Source organism: Vairimorpha ceranae, assembly GCF_000988165.1.
Source record: "Vairimorpha ceranae strain PA08 1199 chromosome Unknown NODE_30, whole genome shotgun sequence".
NCBI lineage: Eukaryota > Fungi > Microsporidia > Nosematidae > Vairimorpha > Vairimorpha ceranae.
The window spans coordinates 19,017-41,354 of NW_020169325.1; the positions used below are offsets into that span (position 1 = coordinate 19,017).

Consider the following 22,338-nt stretch of genomic DNA (forward strand, 5'->3'; position numbering starts at 1 on the left):
ATTCGCTACCCTACAACCGCAGATGATACTATTTTCGATACAATTTGGATACTCGGCGGTGTTGATAGAACACCTTAACGAAATTTTTTTCTCGTAAGGGCTGCAAATAAAACTACTACAACCTTGCCGCAGATATGCATGCGGTTATCATTGATAGAAGCGTTCTATACACGGATTGACATCGTCGTGTCCGTCTGCTGCTTTTGCGTTAGGAATCGAACACTGCTATTAAATCATTCTGTGGGGTTTAGAGGGGACGATGGTACACATACAAATACTATAGAAATTTTGGGTGCACATAAAAAGCTCGATGAGAAAAGAGATTAGAACAAATCGCAGCCATATTGATGGTTAGCCAATACAATATACTTTTAAATACGTTACGTAATAAATAAGGACAATTAAGAATTTGCTGAGTTATATACTAAAATTATAAAAATCTTTTTTGAAATAAATCATTAAATATATTTTTTTATATCCTTAAAAATTAAATGTAGGCAGTAATCAAAAGAAGACTTTGAAATTGAAGAATAATTTATTTAAGTACAAAAATGAAGAATAATTTATCTAAGAAATATACCTTTTATAAAATTAAAAACGTTCAATTTAGTTTTTTATTCCATAAAATTACAATATTTTTTTTTAAATTTTATCCCAAAAATGAAGAAGCATAAAAAAAATAATGAGACAAGAAGAATTTTAGAAATTACTACAAATAATCTTAATTCAGTACTACTTGAACTGAAAGGAAGTAAGAATTTATTAGATATTAACATAAGAACTATTTGCATTTTTTTATTTAAGAATTACAGTACTCCTGAGGAAATTTTTAGTAAAATTAAGATTATAGCACCAAAGTGTTCTTTTCAACAAGAAATCGTTACAGAAGAAGATATAGTTGATTTAGTAGCGATTAATATTATTAAGTTGTTAAATTCAAATACTAATATTAATAATCTTTTTATGTTGGAATATATTACAAGTTTAGATTATTTTAGTCGTATGTTTACTATTTGGTATTTTGATAATAAATCATTATCATTTGATCAGAATAGTAGATATATTGATAAATTAATTAATATAATATTTAAGATATGTAAATTAGATAATAAAAATACAGATTCAAATATACGAACAAATGAAAATACACAACATACATTAACGGATTCAAATATACAAAATAATGCATTTGAATTAATTGATTTAGATGACAGTTTAGAAATAGAAAGAATTGATAATGAACTTGGTAAAATATTTAAAAATAATTACAGTTTAGAAAAACAAGATAAACAAAAAATTGCTAAAATATGCGATGTTATAGATCAAATTATAGAAAATAATAATGTGTGTGATCCTATCTTCTATGATCAAATTATAAAATTAATAGACATAGACAGTGTTTTATACAAAAAGATATTTAAAATACTAAAACACGCACCATCTAATGAGATATTTATAGAAGCATTAAGTAACTATTCTAATATTTGGAGGAATATTAATTTTATTGTAGAACAAATAGGATTAATAAATGTACTAGAGTGTACTAAAAATCCAGATGCAACTTTAGAATTTCTAGATAGAAGTTTAGTGGACAGAAAAGAATTTTATGAATATATTTTTAATAACGAATTTGAATTAAATGTAGTAGAAAATATATTAATTTATTTTATTAAACGTGAAAATGACAAGGATATTCTGCAAAGATTAAAAAAGCGAATATTAGAATTTGACAGTGAATCACATATTGTTGAATTTATAAATATTTAGTAAATATTTATTACAATGTTTTTATGATTGAAAATAAAGTAGTAAATATTTATTATAATGTTTTTATGATTGAAATAAAGTATTATTGTTTTTTTTGTAATTTTTAAAATAATATTAAAATTTTGCTATTTATTAGCAAATAAAGATATTTTATTATGTCAACATTTTTTAAGTTTTATGTTGTACAACTTATATTTTTAATCAATTAAAAATATCAGTTAAATTACAATATTTTTTGTTCTTTAGTTCTAGAATACATATTTTTACATTTTTTGGCACATAAAATATTTTCAAAACTCAAACATTTTTTTTGTCGTTTTATTAATAACTATTTAATTAAATGTATAGTAATAATAAGTAAAATGTTTAAAATTGCTTTATACTTTATTTTTAAATATAATATAATGAATTGTTGACCTATTTAAAATTTTTTATTAAACTTCAAAAAAATTTAAATTTTTAATTTATTAATTTATTAAAAATTTATAATTTTCAAATTATTGTGTTAATATAATAGATATTTATTTAAAAGCTTAACATTTTTTTATGATTGTGTCAATATAATAAATATTTACTTATTTAAAAATATAATTTTTTATGATTATGTCGATTAAAGAATCCTTACTTTTTAAAAATAAAACATTTTTTATGATTTTGTCAATATAATGAATATTTACCCATTTAAAAATGTTTATTAAACGTCAAAACCATTTAAATTTTTAATTTATTAAATGATAAAAAAAAAATTTATTACCCCTTTATGATTACTTCAATATATCTTATTACATTAGCATGTACAAATTTAGATAATAACATACACAATAATGACTTAATTAAATATACTGTTGATCGTGATTTTGCAAATTTAAACACAAAAAAAAGATCAAATTTTTTAAAAAATAAGGTTAGTTGGTTATTTAAGTATAAATTTTTGGCTTCGACAGATAAACAATATAATTGTACTAAAAAAGAATGTTTATACAAAGTAATTGTTTATTTATTAAGTGAAAGTGATATAAAATTTGAGTCATTAAACTTTGATTTAAATGTTCAAACCGAATGGGAAAATATACAACAAAAAATAAAAAATAGTATTTCTAACAACACATTATTTGCACAGAATACGTATGATCGAAGTCTTTTACACAGTTTTGAGTATATTTATTTAGCTGTTATTGCAATGCGCGAATTCGAATTTTTTTTGTTTAAATCTAAATTAAGAAAACACGTAAAAGAAATACTTTTTGATGCAAAAATTAGTATCAATATAAAAAGAAGATATTTATACTTTCTATATGAGTTTACAAACCATTTGAAAATTGTATTTTTTAATCTACCAGTTAATATTCAATTTAATGACAATATTTATAAATATCATGTTTTCTTACAACATCTTAAATTAATAATTAGTACATCCCCAGTAGATTTACTACAAAGAAAATACTACAAAAGATGTATAGCTACAAATATTAGTTTTGGTTATATTAAATTTAAAAAGTATTTTAATTCTTTTTATTATCTAATAATAGATATCATATATTCTTATAATACTATTTTAGATATCATACAAGATATTGTTGATTTAAGAATAAAAGAAAATTTACTAAGATTTAGTTATTTAGAAGACTTAGACAATACTGTTATTATTAAGAATGAAAATAATAAAGAATTACATAAAAGATTTATAGAGAAATTAAGTGAAGAAAATGTTAATGTTTTTTCAAATCATAAAATAACATTATTGTTTTGTAAACTATTTAAGTCTAGTGATTATAATTTATTTGAGTTTGTTAAAACTACTAACGATATTGAAAATTTTATTGCGCAGATGAGAAGTCGGGTAAATAATTAAAAAAAATATTTATTTTATAGATTTTATTTTTTTTTAAAAGTTTTTTTCTGTAGAAAATGAAAGAGTAAAATATCTTTTCATTAATAGATAAGCTAGGCATGTAGCAGCTCGTGACATTACGATTTACAATCTGAGGTGAAGGGTTATCTTTTAAAATTCTTGTTAATAGAAAAAAAATTTAGATAGGCGATATCAAATTTAGATGTGTAAAAACTTATTAAAAAAAGGTTTTATTTTATGGCAAGCATTATTAGAAGAGGTGATCAATAGGTGTATCGTTATAATGGAAAGAGTTAAACACAATATTGCCTAAAAGAAAGCGGATGTTTTTATGCCGTACCATACACATTAAATTGAATATAATTCTTTTTGATATAAAAGTCATAACTTTATTGCTTAATATACCTCTAGCTCAGGTCATAAACACTATTTATGATTAATATGGTAGAATAATGAATTATAAAAATAAAGCATCTTTGGTGTTCTAGTTTTATAAATTTTTTATAACTCTTTTGCTGTTTCATTAAATTTATTTTTTGAAAAAAATAAGAAAGTTCTTATTTTTTAATAAAAACGTTAATTTTTAGTTTATCGTTTTATAACTTACCATTTAATTCTTATTTATTCTTAAAATACTATATTTTAACCTTTTTAAAATTTATACTTTATCTAGCACACTCCGCTGAACTAAGTTGTGTTCTTAAATGGTATATTGAGCCAGGCGATTTTGTTCTGTGCACTCACTGAAGGTGAGAGATGGTCTTTAAGTAGACCAAGGATTCTGTATTCTAAGGGAACGCTTTTTCTCCTATAAGCAAGGTCGTAAAGGTATGCTGGCGTGTAAGAGCAATATTGATGTTTTGTTTTTACAGTGGAGTTCTTAATGACCTGATGGATTTTCTTATTTTGCTGTTTTTATTTTTTAACAATAAACTTTTTATTTATTTTTTTTTACTTTAATTAAGCTATAAATATTGATCATCATTGGCAGAAAAAGCGTTTTTTATAGTAAAAGGTTAAATGTATATTTTTTACATTGTTTAATATTACTTAAATACATTAATAGAGCTTATAAGCATAAATAATACTACAATAGCGAAAAATTCAAAAGGTCCATACTCATTAAATAATATTGACAATCTATGCCCAAAAGAAATTAAATAACGCTTAATTTTTTATCGTCAATATACATTTTTCTTTCAAAGTAGTAATAAATAAAACAACAAAATTTCAGCAATTTTAACCTACCCCTTATTTATTTTTCCTTTTTCATTTATTTTTATATCTACACTATTATTTGCCCTCAATGGTACAAGTACAAAGAAGATTTTCTTACTATAAATTTCTAAAAACATCATTGGTTCTAAGTTTAACTATGCTTACTATATTTGGATACATTTTAGTAAATAGTGATTATTTTTTTCCAGTAGAAATCGAAAAATTTTATATTGAAAAATCCGCAATAGTAGAAAATACAAGGCTTGTTAATACAAGTGTATATTGTTATATGAACACTACATTACAAATATTGTACCGTATTAATAGTTTTAAAGAACATATCCATAGTAAGAGGACAACTGGAAATCAAGACTCGTTTTATTTTTTATTACAACGTATTTTCAGTCTTATGGATGCTTCTTTCTCTGTTGATCTAACACCGTTATATGAAAAGTTTATTTCTCTAATCGCTGTTAAATATAAATCTGCAAATCTTATTTCAAAAAAAAGTATGGAGTGTAGTTTCCAATTGCTTCAACTTATTCTTAGTGCGCTTATTAATGAAGACAAGGATGATTTTGATATTCAATTTTACAAAAATTATAATTCTATTGGAGATTCGTGGGTTAGAGATCTATTCTTTTTAAAATTGAATAGTTCAGATAAAGATAGTACTGCTGAAGTTTTTATTGGTATAGATGATACTAAAAACGCTTTAAATTTACAAGCATATATTAACGATTTATATACTGGGAATACACCGAAAATTACGAATCCACTACCGGCGGTATTAGCTTTACAAAATATTAATAATGAAGGCGAATACTATATTCACTACGCTAAAATTCCAGAATATTTAACTGTTGGAACAGTTAAATATAAATTTTTCGGCTATTCTTGGATTAGTAAAAGGCCTATTAGTGGGGATGCTGGCGGTCATTACATTGCCTGTATATTGTACAAGGATATGTGGATTTATCTTAACGATGAATCAGAAATTACTTATACTAAACCGAAGTACAATGAAAAGATTTCTAGTGTTTATGGTATTTTTTATATTAGAGAAGAACAATAATTAAGAATTAAAATAAATTAAAGATCTATTTATTTAGAAAAAAAATAAAATTTAAAATTTTTTAGAAGATGTTTAAGTAATGAATTTTGCAAAAATTTTTAATTACACAGTGTTGAATAAAACATTGGTTTATTTAACAATTATTATTTATATAACAGACATGTCAAAGCCATCAACCCAATACTGCTGATTGACATGTCTACATCTTTACTGTCCTACACACAGATTAACATTTTAACTATTCTACTCAACATTATTTGCTTACATTTAGTATGTCATTTTATAAAATTTAAAATTACAGCACAAAAAAGATAAAGTAAAGTTAATTTATGTTATCAACAAGTTAATATTATAATATTTTATTTATAAATTATACAAAATATTTAAACTATTTTTAACTTTTCTTATATAAAATATTAAATATATCATTTTTAACATTCTCTTCAATACTATCACATTCAGTTAAATATTTTTCTATTTCTACTAAAATACAAAAATAAAAATTTCTATTTTCTTCTAATTCCTTAATAACCTTCTGTACATCATTATCCGCAAAAATGCCCAATTTACTTTTTAACATCAAATTATCTTCTTCTGTTTTCTTAAATTTTTCTAGAAGTTGGTTATAATTTTCTTCTAATTTTAAACATTTATCTTCTAATTTTGTATTTTGTTCTACACTATGTTTTTTTAAATTGTCTACTATTTCTTTTCTATTTTTTTCCCTTTCAAATTCTCTAGTCACTTCATCTTTATTTGTAATCTTCTTTGTTTTATTATTATGATTTTTAATATAATATTTATACATCCACTGTGCAAATTCTAAATTATCCTGTAGTTTACATTGTACAAGTTTCTCAATAGGAAATCTTACTTCAATATTATTCTCTTGAAAAAACCCTTGTGCTGTTTTTAGATTTCTAAGGTACTCATAAGTCGTAGAAGGTTCCTTTATAAAATTAAAGGATTTATTTGGATGAATGATAGTTAATAAATGACATATAGCAGTACCTTGTCCAAATTCTTCTATACAATTTATATGGATATTTAAAGATTTTAACCATCTAATTAATTCTTTTCGGCTTGTTATCATGGGTCAAAAGGGTAAAAATTTAATAAATCAATAATTAATAAATTTGTTTATGCAAAAAAAGTATTTAAATAATTTATTTTTTTAAATGCATGAATTTTTAGATGACACAAGCCTTGTGACAATATTCATCTTCGTCTAATTGTACACATTCATTTAACACAAACTCGTCCTCTTCTTCATCCCAAAGTGCTTCGATTTTATTTCCACACACTTTACAATGTACTGTGCCTCCTTTGTAAATCACTTTTTCGATTTTATCAATCTTAAGATTTAGAGTTATTCTTTCCATATTTTTTATCCATCCATCAAAAGTTGAAAAATATTCTCTGCTAAAAACATCTTTTTCATTTCTTGCCCTATTTTTTCTCATATGATCTTCTATATGTACATCATACGAGGGATCATTTTCTTTGTATCTTAACCCACATAATTTACATTGTATTTTCTCATACAAGATGCTGTGTAAAGCAGGTTCATTATGCTTGCCTTTAATTACTTCTTTATTTACAATATTAGTTTTAATTTCAGATGGAGTAGATTCGTGATATTTTACTCTCTTCACTTTTTTATAATCTCTAAGTAAATAAGATAATTTGTCATTTACACCTTCAAATATTTTAGAATATCTAGAAAAAAATTCTAAATAATTTTCATCTTTTTCACAGATTGTCTCAAGAAACCACCTAATGGCTTCTTTGTTAGAACAATCTTTGTAATATGCAAGTATTATTTTTCCAAGGGGATCTATATGCCTTGCCTGACTAACAGATATCATTATAAGAACATTTAAACGAATCTTGTCCCCTTTTTGTAGACTTTTTAGTAAATTTATAATTTCTTTCATCTAAAAGGGCAAAAAAATATGGTTATATTTACTTATTGTTAAAGGCTTTTTAGTGTGTGTATGTAAGATTAAAATAATACCATACATAATAATAAGGAACGGTATAGTAAATAAATAACAACCTAATTATAGGAAGGGGGTTGAAATAGCCGGTCGAATTGAAGTATACATCCAACCCTTAACGCTTAAGAAGACTCTTAAGAGCATTTAAATGAAGTGCTGAAGGGGAGACAGGATAGCAGAAGCTTAAGATTCAGATAAGTAAGTTACTGTTTGCACAAAGCCGATACTAGCATGGACAGAAAAATAATAACAAATTTTACCCATAAGTTAAAAACTTATAATTATCGTTAAAGGCTAATTTATGATATTGAGTACAATACTTTCTATGATTTTAAACAAAAAATTTAAATTAATGTTAAACTGTTATTAACAATACCAATTGTAAATATAATAAGTTTTTAGCAAAGATAGAAAATTTATTTGATATATTGGTTAAAATAAGGAATAATGATATGTAAATTGTTTTTTAACCACAAAAATACAAGAAATAATTATTCTTTGTTTTTGTAAAACTTTAGAAGCTTTTATATTACAAATGGGATATTATGTTACTATCCTTAAATTTTAATAGAAAAGGTAAAAAAATGTAACCTATTTTTACAAAATATTATGTAGATTTACCACCTTTCTTTATAAAAACTATTTTAGCGTGTTGCTAAAAATGAGATTTTTACGCAAGTTTATTTTACTTAAAAAGATACTACATAGTATTTATACATAAATTGACATGTTTACTTAAGTTTTTATATCTTAAATGTTAAAATGTATAAATCCTGTAACATATCACATGATGTTTAATACAAACAAGATTTTTTACAACCCTAGAATATTTTTTTGTGAAATGCAAACAAAAACGTTAAGTCTTATTTTAAAATACTAAAAATTAGTCTTTTTAATAAGATTGGTAAAGCATAGAAAACAAATTTTTTACAAATTTACCTATTTATTTTAGTAGTATACACTAATCTTTAGCTATGACCTTTTATCTTCTAGCAAACTTATAAAAAAAATATTGTTATAAAGCCTTTCACTTTCTAACAAATCACAATTATTGTGTTTCACACAATTTATTTATATTTTATTGTTTTGTTTTTATGATAAAACCCTTTATTTTATTATTATACACTTTTCAATTATTTCTTATATGCATTCATCTTTATCCTTCATCAAGACATATTTATATGATTTTAGTAGGTCTTTTATTACATAAATGTGTAACATTCTTTCTTTGTAGCAGATTAAGATTTCTATTAGGCACCGCTCTTATTTTCATTTATCTTCAATTTCCCTTTCTATACTTTTTATCGTATTCATATATTCTAAGTAACACTTATTACACAACTTCATTGTTAATTAAATCTACTGATATTTCTCATATAGTGTATTATATAGAGATTAGTGGATGTATATTATCTTTTCTAGTACATGTTGACTATTCTATTATATACATTTTAGCACTATTAGATATTTTTTTAATTTATTTTAAGATTTCCCCGCCACACGAAGAAAAAAGGTACCAAGATGTTATAAATAAAATAAAGTATGTTATAAGTGATTACCAAATAAGAAAAAAAGAATATCGCTTAGTTTTAAGTAATTACACATGTACATCTGTTTTAGATGATAGAAATTACAAAGATCACCTATCTCTTGAACATTCACAGGATTTGAATCACAACATAATTGAAGAAACAGAATGCCATAAGAAAAATCTGAAAAAGTCCGAAGATTATACATCTTTTATAAGCCTTGACTTTTTTACTCCTTTAATCCTTTTTAAAAAAGATATGTACTCTTTTTTACTTCTAATACTGCGAGTAATACCATCAATTCGTACAGATTATTTTCAATATCTATTTATATTCTTATTTTTGATAGAATACGAATTAATAAGTCTAATAATAAGTTTATTATGTGATCATTCAAATACTAAAAATATTACTAGTAGAATGATATTTACCGTTTTAATTTATTATTTTATAAAAAATGTTATTTAGTGAAAAAAAGGATATTTTTAATCTAAAAAGAATTTAATTTTATATTAAATATATAATTTATTACAAATATTATTTCTTTTTGTATATTATTTAATAAATTGTTAAATAACATAAACAATTAAATAATATACATAAATTAATAATAAGCATTTTTAAATAATATACATAAATTAATAATAAGCATTATTAAATAATATATATAAATTAATAATAAGCATTATTTATAAATTACATTATTAAATAACATACACCATTAAATAACTTTAATAATATACATTTTTAATAAAGAACATTATTTAATAATTATTTTATAAAATAATATAATTATATTAAAACATTTTTAATATTTCTTTTATTTTACGTTTCTTTAGCATCTTCTTATTCTCACTTTGAATAAGATCTGTTACTATTTTTTTATATTCACCATTGGGATCAACTCTAAACATCTTTGCAGCATCTACATTTGCCGGTGAATCGGGATTTGGATTATCAAGTAAAATGACAATTGACAAACATACAATCCTAATATTCTGTACTGGCGTCCACCTAGATTCAGAATCTCCACATCCAAGAGGACCAGGGTTATCCTCCTCTAAAATACTAATACAAACTTTACCATCTTCATAAATATTCGGATGGAACATTTTAGTCTTAAACACAAACTTGGGTGGTCTAAGTGGATAATCTTGAGGAAATGTCATTTCTGCTTCTATTATTTTATTTTTGTACAATGAGTTATCAGAAGGAAGACGGAAATAAATATCCCATGTTTTATAAAAAATATTTCCTTCTACTTCTCTAGGAAATGCTAAAAAAATATTTTCTGTTTCTTCTTTTAGTAGTTTTTCTTCATTAACAAGTCTTTTTAGTGCTGTGGTAAACAATCCATTTTTACTCATTGTGTATTTTAGGGCTAAAATGTTTTAAAGCTGTAAAATGCTAATAAAATTAAAAATCAATTTTACGGGTGTAAAACAAAAAAATGACAAATCAAATAATTTATATTAATTATCTGTTACATTAGAAATCCCACCTTCAGTAATTGAATAAGTAGCTTCTGCCTCTGCGAAATCAGGGGAGTCATATATTTTTGCTATTCTAGTCTCGCCTCTGCCTTTTCTTAATGATATTCGTGTAGTAGAAGCATGTGCCAAGACATGACCTCCTATTGGTTTTTTAGGATCTGCAACAAATGTCATTGCTCCTGATGGATCTGCCATCATCTGATTCGTAATTAATACTGCTATATTAAATTCTTCTGAAATATTAATTAATTTTGATAAGAATTGATTTAATTTTTGTTGTCTTTCTCCTAATTCTCCTCTACCACTAAAATCTACTCTAAATAATGATATTATAGAATCAATAACAAGTAGTTTATATTTCGAATCTTCTGCAAATTTAACAGCTAGCTGTTGTACTAATTCATTTTGGTGTTCGCTATTATATGCCCTAGCATAAATAATATTATCTAATGCTTCATCAGGATCAATATTAAATCTATTAGCTATTTCCCTTAATCTCTCAGGTCTAAATGTTCCTTCTGTGTCTATAAACGCCGCTTTACCCTTTGCACCACCTTCTTCTTCAGATAGTTGTACTGTTATACACATTGTAGTAGCCAATTGTGTTTTACCAGTTCTAAATTCTCCAAACATTTCAGTAATACTCATTGTCTGTATTCCTCCTCCCAAAAGGGAATCGAAATCTGTACTTCCAGTAGATATTCTAAATAATTGTGACCTTTTAAGTGCATAAGCAGAGGCAGTAATAAAATCTACATTTAAAAGTTTATTAACAGCATCTTTCATTTTCTCAATTTTTATGTCACTCAATCCTTTAATTTTAATTAAAGATTTTTTAGGAGTCATAAGAATACCTTTTAGTGTACAAATACCAGAGGCCCTTAGTTTATTTATGTCTTGTAAAGATATTCCTGAATTAACCAAGATATCTAAATTTCCTTGGTCTTGGTCAACTGACCTATTTAAAAGTGAAGATTCAGTTTCAAGCATTGCATAAAAGATTAATTTTATTTATAGTTTTTTTGCATAAATTAAATTAATTGTTTAAAAAATTTATTTTGTTTGTTGATAGATTTAAAATTAAAATGTAAAGAAAAACTAGTCTGTTAGATTTATAAATTTTAAAATATTATAACATTTTAGATTTTATAAACAAACAAGGATTATGTACAGAATAATACATTTTGATATTAAGAATCATATTTTTTAAAAACAATTAGACATTAAATTGCACTATCAAGCTCATTTATTTTATTAAAAGATCAAATTTATTTTTGTATTAAATAGATATGTTATGACTCTAAATAAGTAATATTAATTAAATATTTGTAAATGTTATTATATTATCAACTTGCAAAGCTTTTAATTAATTTTTTAGAAATACTAATACAAAGCTGTAATAAAAATATTAAGTTAAATCATCAACTTGTAAAGATTAAATTGATTTTTTAGAAATGCTAATACAAAGCTGTAGTAAAAATATTAAGTCAATAATAAGTTTTAAATTGAAAAAAATACAATACAATTTAATTTATTATAAATTTAAAAACCACCCCTCTTAGTTTTCTTTCTATCTTTTATATCAAATTTGAATGTGGTTTTATCTTCTTCTGTTTTTTTATTAAACAACCTTTGCTTGTCTTTCTTTATTAATTCGTTAATTCCAAGATCTAAAAAATCCAGTTTGGTTTTTTTTTCTGGATCCGGTAAAACGTAGTGCTGCTTAAAAATTGTATTGAAAAATAAAGAAAATTTCCATATAACGTTTAACTTAATAAATAAATTATTATCTTTTTGCCACGAATAAATTCCCGATCTTGTCAATACATATAAATCTTCTCTAAATATATCAAAATCTCCAATAATTTCTTCATATAAAACAGTTTTACTGTTTTGTAAATTTTTTATTTCAAAATATTTAAAAGCTCCTCTTCTTAAATTAACAACAATAACATTATTCCACATTTTTAACTTAAAACTTCCTTCGCATCTGATTTTTTCTACTTTTTTATTTAAGTAACCAACAACAATAATAAGAGAAGGCGTTTTTAAAGCAATTAAGTCTTCAGAAATTTCTATACCAATAATTGATTCATTATGATATACTAGTCTACCAGAATCAATACTGTATCTGTTTAAAACTATTACTTTATAATCTTTTGTAACTATTACTAGATTATTAGTTGTTCCCCTAATAAAGCGAATATTCTTATCACACATCGTGCGCGCGATATTTTTTTCGCCGTTAAACGCACTAATAAAATTTTTGTGTACGACGTACAAAATATCATCGATAATACAAAAATCTTCGATTTCTAGATCCCAGACTTTAAAAGTAGTATAGTCGTAAGAATAAAAATGTTTTCTGGTTTTAATATAAACATATGACCGGGTAGATTCAATTTTTATTATACTTCCTCTTAAACAAAATGTTAAAGATTTATTACCGACTATAGTAAGTCTTGGTTTTGATTCTTGGTACAAAGCAAAAGTATTTTCAGACAATACTTTTAGTCTTCCATTAAAAATAGTACGACTGAATGTTAAGTTGTAAGAAGATTTAGGAAATTTTATTGGTTCTGGTAAGTCTTTTTTATCTGGAAAAACAAAATTTATGTGATAAAAAGGAAATGGAATGCCATATTCAAAAAAAATATCTGCCATTTTAAAGGGGTAATAGAGGACTAATTATTTTTATATTTAAATGGGAATAACACATAAATAATTTACTGTTTTCCAGAGCTTACACTAGTAACAAGCAGACAATATAACAAAACAAACAAACAATATAACGAAAACGACTTATAAATAACATTATTTTATATTAAAATGCAATTTATTCCATTATCACTGTACGATACAATAGTACAATTTACTATTTCTTCTAATTTAAATTTTTTATCGTATTTAATAGTTCCTTTGTAGTTTACTAATGATTTTTTACCTTCAATCTCAAAAATGTTTATCACAGTATTAGAATAACAGAGTTTAACTATTTTTCCCTTACACTGATGCCCTAGCAAAGGAAAGCATAACTGTGTATTATTCATAAATAGGGGATTATTAAATTCATTAGTTAATATTTTTTTGTTGTAATATTTTTTAAATTTTTTTATCCTAAAACTATAAAAATTATATCCCGCATGAATTTTATTACAGGAGAAGATTTCAATGAGAAAATAAAAAATTTAAAATTTTCCAATACATACCACATATTGTGGATATATAAAAATATAAAAGAAGTTTATGACAAGGGAAGTTTAGAAAATATTCTTGATCAGCTTATAAAAATCACAATAGATGATTTTAATTGTGCACTTTCTATATACGATGATTTATGTAATTTAGTCCTTAAAGCGTATAAAAAAGATAAATATATTGATGATGAAGATATTTTTCACATCAAAAATAAAGATGAAGATATAAATATTCCTAAGTATATTTCTGATAATGAAATATTCTTTAAGTTATGTATTCCTATTATGGATACTTGTTTAAAACAAATAGTAGATTTATTTACCTATATTTTTAAAATTGAAAAAGATTTTACCAATTTAAATAAACTTATAGAAAGATACAATACAAAGAAAGATATTCTCATTGAATTACTTATCTTACAAATAAAACTTAGTGAAAATGAAGATATAGATTTTTTATTACAAAACATTAATTTAAAAAAAGAAGATAAAAATATAGATTTAAAAAGTTTATTATTAGATTTTGAATTAACGAATCTAAATTTTTTTATAGAAAATGTTTGTATTTTCTTAACCTACAGAAATGATAGTTTTTTACTAAGCAGATTAATTAATTATTGTAAAAGTGGATATAAACATTTTATTATAAAGAATATTACAGTACCATTGTATAAAAAAATAAAAGATCATTTAGAAATCTGTGAAGATCTTCTAAAAAAAGGAATTTATGATTATTCCTATTTTTTAAACTGGTGTAATAGATCTTTTACCAATTTAAGTTTATTAAAAATTAATGATTTTGTAGAAATTAGTCGCATTTTTATAGAATATTTTAAAAGAGAAGATAATAAGTGTGAATTATACAAAATATTAGAAAATATTCTTAATTTAAAAATACATCATGTTTACGAAGATATTAGAATTAATATTTTAAATTATATTGATATTATTTATAAAAAAGAATATACATTTTTAAATGATTTACTTTTAGAAGCAAGTAAAAATAGAAATTTAAGAAATATTTTAATTACAAAGTTAATTGTACTAAAAAATATTGATAGTGAATGTAAAACAGAGATTATTAATAATTTATTTTGTAATTTTGATTTTAATTGGAGGTATAGAAAAGCTTTACTTAACGAGTGTGTAAAAAATATAGATTTATTAGAATTTAAAAATGAAAAATGGCTTATTCAGTTTGAAAAAGACAAAATTTATGTAATTCGAGAGCTAGCAAAAAAAATAAAGAAGCAACTTTATAAAAAAGAAGAAATATTGTGTAAAAAACCATTAGAAAATGATAAGCAAGTTGTAGATAAAACAGAAAAAGTAACAAATGCATCTAATGTACCGCAGATTAATAAGCAAAATGAAACGCATAAGGAAATAGTTAAATCGGTAGATCATAAGGAAATAGCGGTAGATCATAAGGTAATAGTTCAATCGGTAGATAAAGATAATTTTACTAAAATTAATGTAAAAAATAGAATAAAAAATATTGAAGAAAAGATAGTGTTTATAAATGAAAAAAATAATAAAAAATAAATTTATTTTATAGATTCTGCAATAGATTTTAGATCGAAATGTTTACGATTTTTAGTTAATGAAACCTTCTTTAAATCTCCTAAAGGTCCTTCTAAAACAAGTCCTTTTTTTTCATAAAATTCCAATAAAGATTTCCAAGCATCATGTTTTATCATCGTATTCGGATTGCCAATGATAATAAGTCCATGTTTAGCTCTTGTAAGTGCTACATTCATTCTTCTTTTATCTCCTACAAATCCTATACCTTGATAAAGATTAGATCGAACCAAACTGACAATTATATAATCTTTTTCTCTACCTTGGAATCCATCAACATTACTTATTTCTAGATTTCCTGGTTCTGATCCAAAAATTCTATTAAGAATATGAGATCTTTGACCTTCATAAGGTGTTATAACACCTATTTGCTTTTCAGTTATTCCAGATTTAAAAAGGTGTCTTATAATACTTTCGCAATATAAAGCTTCCATAGGATTAACAAAAGATGTTCCACTTGTACTGACCTCTTCTTTACCGTAACAAGCATAAAAGAAATTATGAGGAATTCCTATATTAAGTTTATAAAAAAGTCTATTACCGGTTTGTAATTCGCCGTTATAAAAAGTCTCTGAAGGCCATTCGCACAGATCAGCATGCATTCTGTACTGTAAAGATAAAATATAAGGAGAAATTCCTAATAAAATTAATCTTTCAAATAAACTTTGTTTAAATCCCGCCTTTGCTACTTTTTTACATAAAATAGTAGGGCCTAACTGTTTATGATCTCCTACTAATATAAGTTTTGTACAGCCATACACTAATGGTATAATATTTAGTGGTTCAGTAGATTGTACTGCTTCATCCACCAGAACACAAGAAAATTTCATTTTATTAAACATTTTCTGTCCAGCGGTCACACAAGTACAAGTTATAACATCTGCCTGATTTAAAAGGCGTTTTTTTATATTTTCTTCATCTTCTTCATCACTCATGTTACACATAGTCTGTAAATCTTTAACATTTTCATGTAAAGATAAGAAATTTACATCTGATTGTGTATATTCCCTTCTTCTACTCATTACTCTTATAACCTTTAGTCCTGTTTTATGAACTTTAAGAGTCAATTGATCTACGGCGGTATTAGAAGGTGCTACCACTAAAACTTTACCTTTAAATTTCTTAATGTAATTATAAACTATTGCAGCGGATACGAGTGTTTTTCCTGTGCCAGGGGGTCCTTGAATAAGAGTGACTTTTCTACTTAATGCCGCTTTTACAGATATTTCCTGAAATTTATTAAGTTTTGGCATATTAGGTACTGTCTCTAATTCAATATTATTATTTACATATTCTTTTCCTCCTCTAATTAAATATTCATATAATGTCATTTCATTTGTATTTTTACGTAAATACATATTGTACAATTTATTCAATGCCCATTTCATTCTTTCATAACACACACCACGCCAGATGTATTCAATAGTATATCCACTTCTAGGATAATCCCCGTAGTGATCTACCTCAAATTTCAATTCCTCAGTAAAACTATCATTACTTATAAATCCAGTAATAATTAGTCCACTTTTATGAGTTAACTTTATTTCATCACCAATATTTATTTTTAAATCTGCATCAGATCTCTGAAAATAAAAATATCCAAATTTCATATTTTCCCATCTTACTACCACATTTGACTGTTTCATGCTCTCTTTAATTTCTTTCTCTTTTTGACATTCTGCATCAATTAATGCACTAAAAATATTTACATATTCTTCTGGTTCAAATCTGGATTTTATAACTGGTAAATAATCAGAAGACTGTTCTTCTATTTCTGTCATCTGTTGTTTAGTAAGCTTTTTACCTTTATCTATACAAGGAGAATCTACAAGTGTAAGACACCTTTCATCTACTATTAAATCACCATAATCACTGCATTTTTTACAGAAAATATTCTCATTGTATTTCCTTAATTTAAAAATATTATCTTCTTTGCATTTAATGCAGATAACATCTTTGTTATCAATTTTTATAGATTTGTGTTTAGTTTTCACTAAATGGAAAATTATGTGTGAGATGGATGATAGACTTCTAGAATTACAAAACTTTATGTTACATGTTGAACATTCTACTAAACTATATTCTAAATCACAATATTTACATTTCATAAAGGGGTTATGCTTTTGAGAAAAAATAGAAATAATTTATAATTTATAGTGTAAAAATTGAACTATTTTATAATTTATAGTGTAAGAATATTATAAATTATGTTTTACACTTAAAAGTATTTAATAATTTATAGTGTAAAAATTCTTAATAATTATGTTTTGGGCTCTAAAAATTTTAATATTTTATTTTTTAGACTATAAAAGTATTAAAAAATTAATTTTTTACACTATAAAAATTTTAATAATTATTTTTTATACGAGAGTATCTTGTTGGAGTACCGAAGAAGAGGTGACATAAATGTACAAGAGAATAAGGAGAATTGAATTTATCACCAAATTTGTTCAATGGTGTCACTGAAGCAATAAGTCAAATATAAAAGAAAATACTAACCTTCAAATATATAATTTATTTTATATATCTTTATTAGAAAAATCTTCCTTGTAGGTTATTAATTTTTAAAAAGATTAAAAAATATAAATTTTTAAAATCCCTCGTTTATGAAAAATCGTAAAAATAAAAACACGGTTCAAAAATTAATATTTCTATTTAACATGGCCTTAGTGTACAGAAATCTTGATATTCATAAAAATTTAATAAAAAGAATGTTTTTAGTTGCAAAGAAATTTTTGATTAAAATTCCACCTTCAATTAAAAGATCTGTTTGTGGTAAATGTTTTAAGTTAAGGATTACAAATGGTAGCTCTAAGATAGTTGATATTAGGAATGAAAAATATTTAGAATGTCAGTGTAAATGTGGTAATATTAAAAGATATAAATTAAATAAAAATAATAAAAGATGCAAATTGAACAAGAATGGTAATGTTACTAAACAAATAAATGATATATCATTAAATGTATCTAATAATTAACTTATATAGGTTATGTTATATAAATAATTATTTAATTTATATACTTATATTGATTTTTTGCATGAATTGTACTAAAATTGTATATAATGTTGGTGTATTTTTATTTTTTGACATAACATTCAATGCTTAATTGATATTAATTAAAAATAATATTTGTTTTTATTTATGTTTTATAAAAACAATGACATGGTATAAAACAACTAAATACAAACAAATGATGTTCTTTATTAAAACTTTTTAACTGTTGTTTTTCTTTTAGTTTTAAACAATTTATACAAGTAGTAAACAATTAAACTACACAAAGGACCCACTGCACATAACAGCCAAAAATAAAATACAGAAGTTTGATCTTGCCAAGGTACCTTTACATTCATTCCCCACAGCCCCGCTATGGTTTGACAGGGTAAAAATACAAATGCAATCTTTGTAAATCTATTCATAGCCTTATTCATTTCATTGGCTTCTCTACTTTGTTCCATGTCTACTAGCGCTAAAAATAAATCTTGTGATCTTTCTAATATTTCATTATATTCCACCGCTAACTTTTGCTGTCTCTTAAAATCTTTATAACAGTCATTTAAAAGATACAAAACATTTCTTGGAGTTTTTTTATTCGACTTTCGCATCTTTTCTAAGATTATTATCTTAGGTCGAATAAATTGTCGAAAATTATACAATTGATATACCATCTCAAAATTATTTTTAAGATTATCTCCCATTTCATAATTTATGGATCTACTGCACGCTTTTTGTGCTGTACTTTCTGGTCTAACATTTTCTAAAACATATTTAACATCCTGTAAAAATTCTATAATAATAGAATAAAACACCCAATCTGGATATAAAATAGTATGTTGAGAAATAGTAGATAAAAAATTAAGTATATCTCTAATACCACTCCACTGTTTGTCATGTGTTGTAATAATAAAATTTTTAAATATCAAAATATTAAAATCAATATCTTCTGTTCCAAGATTACAAGTGCTTAGTAATTTTAAACTGATAAAAAAATAATTTTTAAAATGTTCTAATTTTTCTTCTGTATTTTTTTCTCGAATGTCTATAAGAGTCACATCGTGCACTCCTAAATAATTTCCCAGAATTTCTAAATCTTTTTCGCTAGGATTAAAAATATTTAACCAGTAATATTTATTCTTTAAAATATCCATGTTAGCAAAAATATCATCTGATTCAATAAGAGTTGTTTCCTTTGAGTAAAAAATATACTTCATGTTATCTAATGTTCTATACCTGCAAAAATCTATAATTTTACCATTTGATCCTACAACTCCCTCCTGTAAATTATTTTCAATGTCAACCTCGGAAAAATCTGGTCCATGATGATCAATATTAAATTGCATTCGGTATATGTTTTGATTATTCTTTCCTCTTTTCATTTTACGATATATCGTTATAATCTCATAAATAATATTTAAATTATTGTTTTTACCCGTTTCTTTAACCATCTCTTTCAAAATAAAGGATTATTTTTTTCGTAAACAATAAAGAAAGTAAATTATAAAATTTATTTTATAATTTATAACAGTTATTTATTATTACAAATACTAGTTACTTAAAATTTACTAATCATTTTACTAAAGTATATTTATGGGCGTTGTGTTTTTCAAAGTAAAAAAAATATTTAAAAGTTAAATTTTTCTTTTTTAATTTAGTAAAATGCACAATTAAGTCAACGACCTCATAAAATCAATGAATAACCTTACTAAGAACTATTTGCCAATTTCTTATTTGGAAATATCTAATAAAAGTAAGATATAAATTACTATATTATTTGAGATGTATTTTGTACCTTAAAATATTCTATGGTATTAATTGTTACCTTTGGTTGGGTAATTATGGGCGGAAGACTGCTTTTTAGTAACTAGGGGTTTATTCGGCATATGTTTATATTTTCTTTCATTAAATAATTTATGTTTTGATTCGATTAAAAACTTCTTATTGATTTCTTACCGTTACAGACTTAATACTGCTTTGTTGGCTACTAACGGTAGCATTAATATTATGTGTAAAGTTTGTCTTTAATCAATTATTTGTTCTTAAAATTTAATCTGTTAAACAAAATTTTCTTGAAGATTGCAGAAATAAAAAAACTATTTTTACTGCAAGAACAGTTTAACACTTTACAAAAGAAATAATTTCATGACATCAATTTAACTTTTATTTAAAAAAAGCGATTTTATTACAGTGTAGTATCCCTACAATAATAATACTAAATTTAATGTCAAGCATTAAAAATTCTCAACATAGATTAAAAAATTTAATATAAAAACTTATCATTAAATTGGGGGCATGATACAGTCAAATATGACCACAATAAATCATATTTACACATTTAATATTATAAAAAGACACCTTGGCGAATAATATGTCAAACAGGTACTTTCCAAAAATAGTTTATATTTTTGTGATATTCTACCACATGTTCATTGATTATTTTTTTAAAAAAAATTTACTATAAAAATAATTATTTTTTAACTTTAATAAATAATAAAAGGGTGCAATTAATAAAAACCATTTTTCGATAGCAAAAGTGTCGTCAGATATCCCCACTGCCCCTAAACTCCTGAGTTAAACCATTTGAGAATGATCTGCATTTTTCTGTTTTAAATCAATAGAAAAATATTTAAGAAGTTTTAAATAAATCATAAATGATTACTAAAATTAGTTATTTTTGTTTTGCCAAATCAATATCACATTATGGCTAGCCTTCTGGTGGCAAAAAAGTTATTTAAACTTCGGGACCTGTATAGGGTAACGACAATTTTAAAGCGATTTTTTAATAATTTAAGGCTGGTTTAGGTTTATCATTATCATCATGCCTTTAAATTTGTAATAAGCATGTGGTTTCCAGTACATTTTTAATGATTGCTCCTTAAAAATTTTAATAAACTTATTTATAACTAAAAAAATACTAAAAGGGAAATACAAAATTAAGAAATGAAAAGGAAAGTTTTATTACAATCAAAAGACTTGTAACAACATTTTTACAATGGTAAAAAGATGCCTCATCAAGAGAATAACACTAAAGCAATAAATAAAAAAAGATTATTTATTGATTCTTAAATAGAGCAGCATTTAATTAAGTTTGAACACCTCACCAGAGGTTACAATAGAGCGAAATAAAAAAATTTTCTAGTAAAACTTTTGACAATAAAAATTTAAATTATGTGTGGTATTATTGTCAATAACCACATGGAGTCTTCTTTAGATATCTGCCTATTTAAAATTTTTTTATAAGGACGAAAAAATAAATATTTTAATGATTTAGTTTAAAAAAGAGCGTTAAAATTATTACATAAATATCTGCCATATCTTCAATACTTTTTCCTAATATGTATCTACATTTAAATGTATATTAGGTTAGCCACCCATCAATGTTGTCTCTATAAACACCATTTTCTTTCTTCATCGTTACTTTCGTGTGGCCCCCAAATCCTTCTATATTATTGGTACGGGCGTCATCAATGACTCTAAACCAACAGAATGATTAACAATATTGTGTCCTAAACTTTTTAATTTCTTGATACAGCCAGATATGAGGGATGACCATCAATATATATAATAGGCTATCATTTGTAATAAGCGGGGACAGTGCATCTGTTATTAATACATTAGTTCACCTAAAAC

General features: G+C 24.1%; 15 protein-coding genes across 15 annotated transcripts; 7 read left to right on the forward strand and 8 right to left on the reverse strand.

Moving 5' to 3' along the window:
- Positions 1-660: 660 nt before the first annotated feature.
- AAJ76_3000019677 (hypothetical protein) lies at positions 661-1,767 on the forward strand (the record flags this gene model as incomplete). Its single annotated transcript, XM_024475001.1, has 1 exon — positions 661-1,767. One exon carries the CDS (start codon positions 661-663, stop codon positions 1,765-1,767), a length of 1,107 nt encoding a protein of 368 aa, XP_024330892.1.
- Positions 1,768-2,527: 760 nt separating this feature from the next.
- Positions 2,528-3,619, forward strand: AAJ76_3000021544 (hypothetical protein; the record flags this gene model as incomplete). Its single annotated transcript, XM_024475003.1, has 1 exon — positions 2,528-3,619. The coding sequence occupies one exon, from the start codon at positions 2,528-2,530 to the stop codon at positions 3,617-3,619; it is 1,092 nt and encodes a 363-aa protein (XP_024330893.1).
- A 1,306-nt stretch (positions 3,620-4,925) lies between these two features.
- AAJ76_3000023942 (hypothetical protein) lies at positions 4,926-5,912 on the forward strand (the record flags this gene model as incomplete). The annotated part of the gene is made up of 1 exon (XM_024475004.1): positions 4,926-5,912. One exon carries the CDS (start codon positions 4,926-4,928, stop codon positions 5,910-5,912), a length of 987 nt encoding a protein of 328 aa, XP_024330894.1.
- A 394-nt stretch (positions 5,913-6,306) lies between these two features.
- AAJ76_3000026021 (microtubule binding protein) lies at positions 6,307-7,005 on the reverse strand (the record flags this gene model as incomplete). Its single annotated transcript, XM_024475005.1, has 1 exon — positions 6,307-7,005. The coding sequence occupies one exon, from the start codon at positions 7,003-7,005 to the stop codon at positions 6,307-6,309; it is 699 nt and encodes a 232-aa protein (XP_024330895.1).
- A 97-nt stretch (positions 7,006-7,102) lies between these two features.
- On the reverse strand, positions 7,103-7,849 carry AAJ76_3000026865 (pre-mrna cleavage complex 2 protein pcf11; the record flags this gene model as incomplete). Its single annotated transcript, XM_024475006.1, has 1 exon — positions 7,103-7,849. The coding sequence occupies one exon, from the start codon at positions 7,847-7,849 to the stop codon at positions 7,103-7,105; it is 747 nt and encodes a 248-aa protein (XP_024330896.1).
- A 1,157-nt stretch (positions 7,850-9,006) lies between these two features.
- AAJ76_3000028023 (hypothetical protein) lies at positions 9,007-9,909 on the forward strand (the record flags this gene model as incomplete). Its single annotated transcript, XM_024475007.1, has 1 exon — positions 9,007-9,909. The coding sequence occupies one exon, from the start codon at positions 9,007-9,009 to the stop codon at positions 9,907-9,909; it is 903 nt and encodes a 300-aa protein (XP_024330897.1).
- A 329-nt stretch (positions 9,910-10,238) lies between these two features.
- AAJ76_3000029824 (ubiquitin conjugating enzyme e2) lies at positions 10,239-10,808 on the reverse strand (the record flags this gene model as incomplete). Its single annotated transcript, XM_024475008.1, has 1 exon — positions 10,239-10,808. One exon carries the CDS (start codon positions 10,806-10,808, stop codon positions 10,239-10,241), a length of 570 nt encoding a protein of 189 aa, XP_024330898.1.
- Positions 10,809-10,913: 105 nt separating this feature from the next.
- On the reverse strand, positions 10,914-11,924 carry AAJ76_3000030940 (meiotic recombination protein dmc1 lim15; the record flags this gene model as incomplete). Its single annotated transcript, XM_024475009.1, has 1 exon — positions 10,914-11,924. The coding sequence occupies one exon, from the start codon at positions 11,922-11,924 to the stop codon at positions 10,914-10,916; it is 1,011 nt and encodes a 336-aa protein (XP_024330899.1).
- Positions 11,925-12,476: 552 nt separating this feature from the next.
- AAJ76_3000032614 (hypothetical protein) lies at positions 12,477-13,598 on the reverse strand (the record flags this gene model as incomplete). The annotated part of the gene is made up of 1 exon (XM_024475010.1): positions 12,477-13,598. The coding sequence occupies one exon, from the start codon at positions 13,596-13,598 to the stop codon at positions 12,477-12,479; it is 1,122 nt and encodes a 373-aa protein (XP_024330900.1).
- Positions 13,599-13,753: 155 nt separating this feature from the next.
- Positions 13,754-13,984, reverse strand: AAJ76_3000033000 (hypothetical protein; the record flags this gene model as incomplete). Its single annotated transcript, XM_024475011.1, has 1 exon — positions 13,754-13,984. The coding sequence occupies one exon, from the start codon at positions 13,982-13,984 to the stop codon at positions 13,754-13,756; it is 231 nt and encodes a 76-aa protein (XP_024330901.1).
- A 93-nt stretch (positions 13,985-14,077) lies between these two features.
- On the forward strand, positions 14,078-15,676 carry AAJ76_3000033094 (hypothetical protein; the record flags this gene model as incomplete). Its single annotated transcript, XM_024475012.1, has 1 exon — positions 14,078-15,676. The coding sequence occupies one exon, from the start codon at positions 14,078-14,080 to the stop codon at positions 15,674-15,676; it is 1,599 nt and encodes a 532-aa protein (XP_024330902.1).
- Positions 15,677-15,678: 2 nt separating this feature from the next.
- Positions 15,679-17,820, reverse strand: AAJ76_3000036836 (regulator of nonsense transcripts 1-like; the record flags this gene model as incomplete). The annotated part of the gene is made up of 1 exon (XM_024475014.1): positions 15,679-17,820. The coding sequence occupies one exon, from the start codon at positions 17,818-17,820 to the stop codon at positions 15,679-15,681; it is 2,142 nt and encodes a 713-aa protein (XP_024330903.1).
- A 154-nt stretch (positions 17,821-17,974) lies between these two features.
- AAJ76_3000036991 (hypothetical protein) lies at positions 17,975-18,118 on the forward strand (the record flags this gene model as incomplete). Its single annotated transcript, XM_024475015.1, has 1 exon — positions 17,975-18,118. One exon carries the CDS (start codon positions 17,975-17,977, stop codon positions 18,116-18,118), a length of 144 nt encoding a protein of 47 aa, XP_024330904.1.
- A 200-nt stretch (positions 18,119-18,318) lies between these two features.
- Positions 18,319-18,690, forward strand: AAJ76_3000037335 (ribonuclease p protein component 4; the record flags this gene model as incomplete). Its single annotated transcript, XM_024475016.1, has 1 exon — positions 18,319-18,690. The coding sequence occupies one exon, from the start codon at positions 18,319-18,321 to the stop codon at positions 18,688-18,690; it is 372 nt and encodes a 123-aa protein (XP_024330905.1).
- Positions 18,691-18,917: 227 nt separating this feature from the next.
- Positions 18,918-20,156, reverse strand: AAJ76_3000039172 (magnesium transporter alr2; the record flags this gene model as incomplete). Its single annotated transcript, XM_024475017.1, has 1 exon — positions 18,918-20,156. The coding sequence occupies one exon, from the start codon at positions 20,154-20,156 to the stop codon at positions 18,918-18,920; it is 1,239 nt and encodes a 412-aa protein (XP_024330906.1).
- Positions 20,157-22,338: the final 2,182 nt, after the last annotated feature.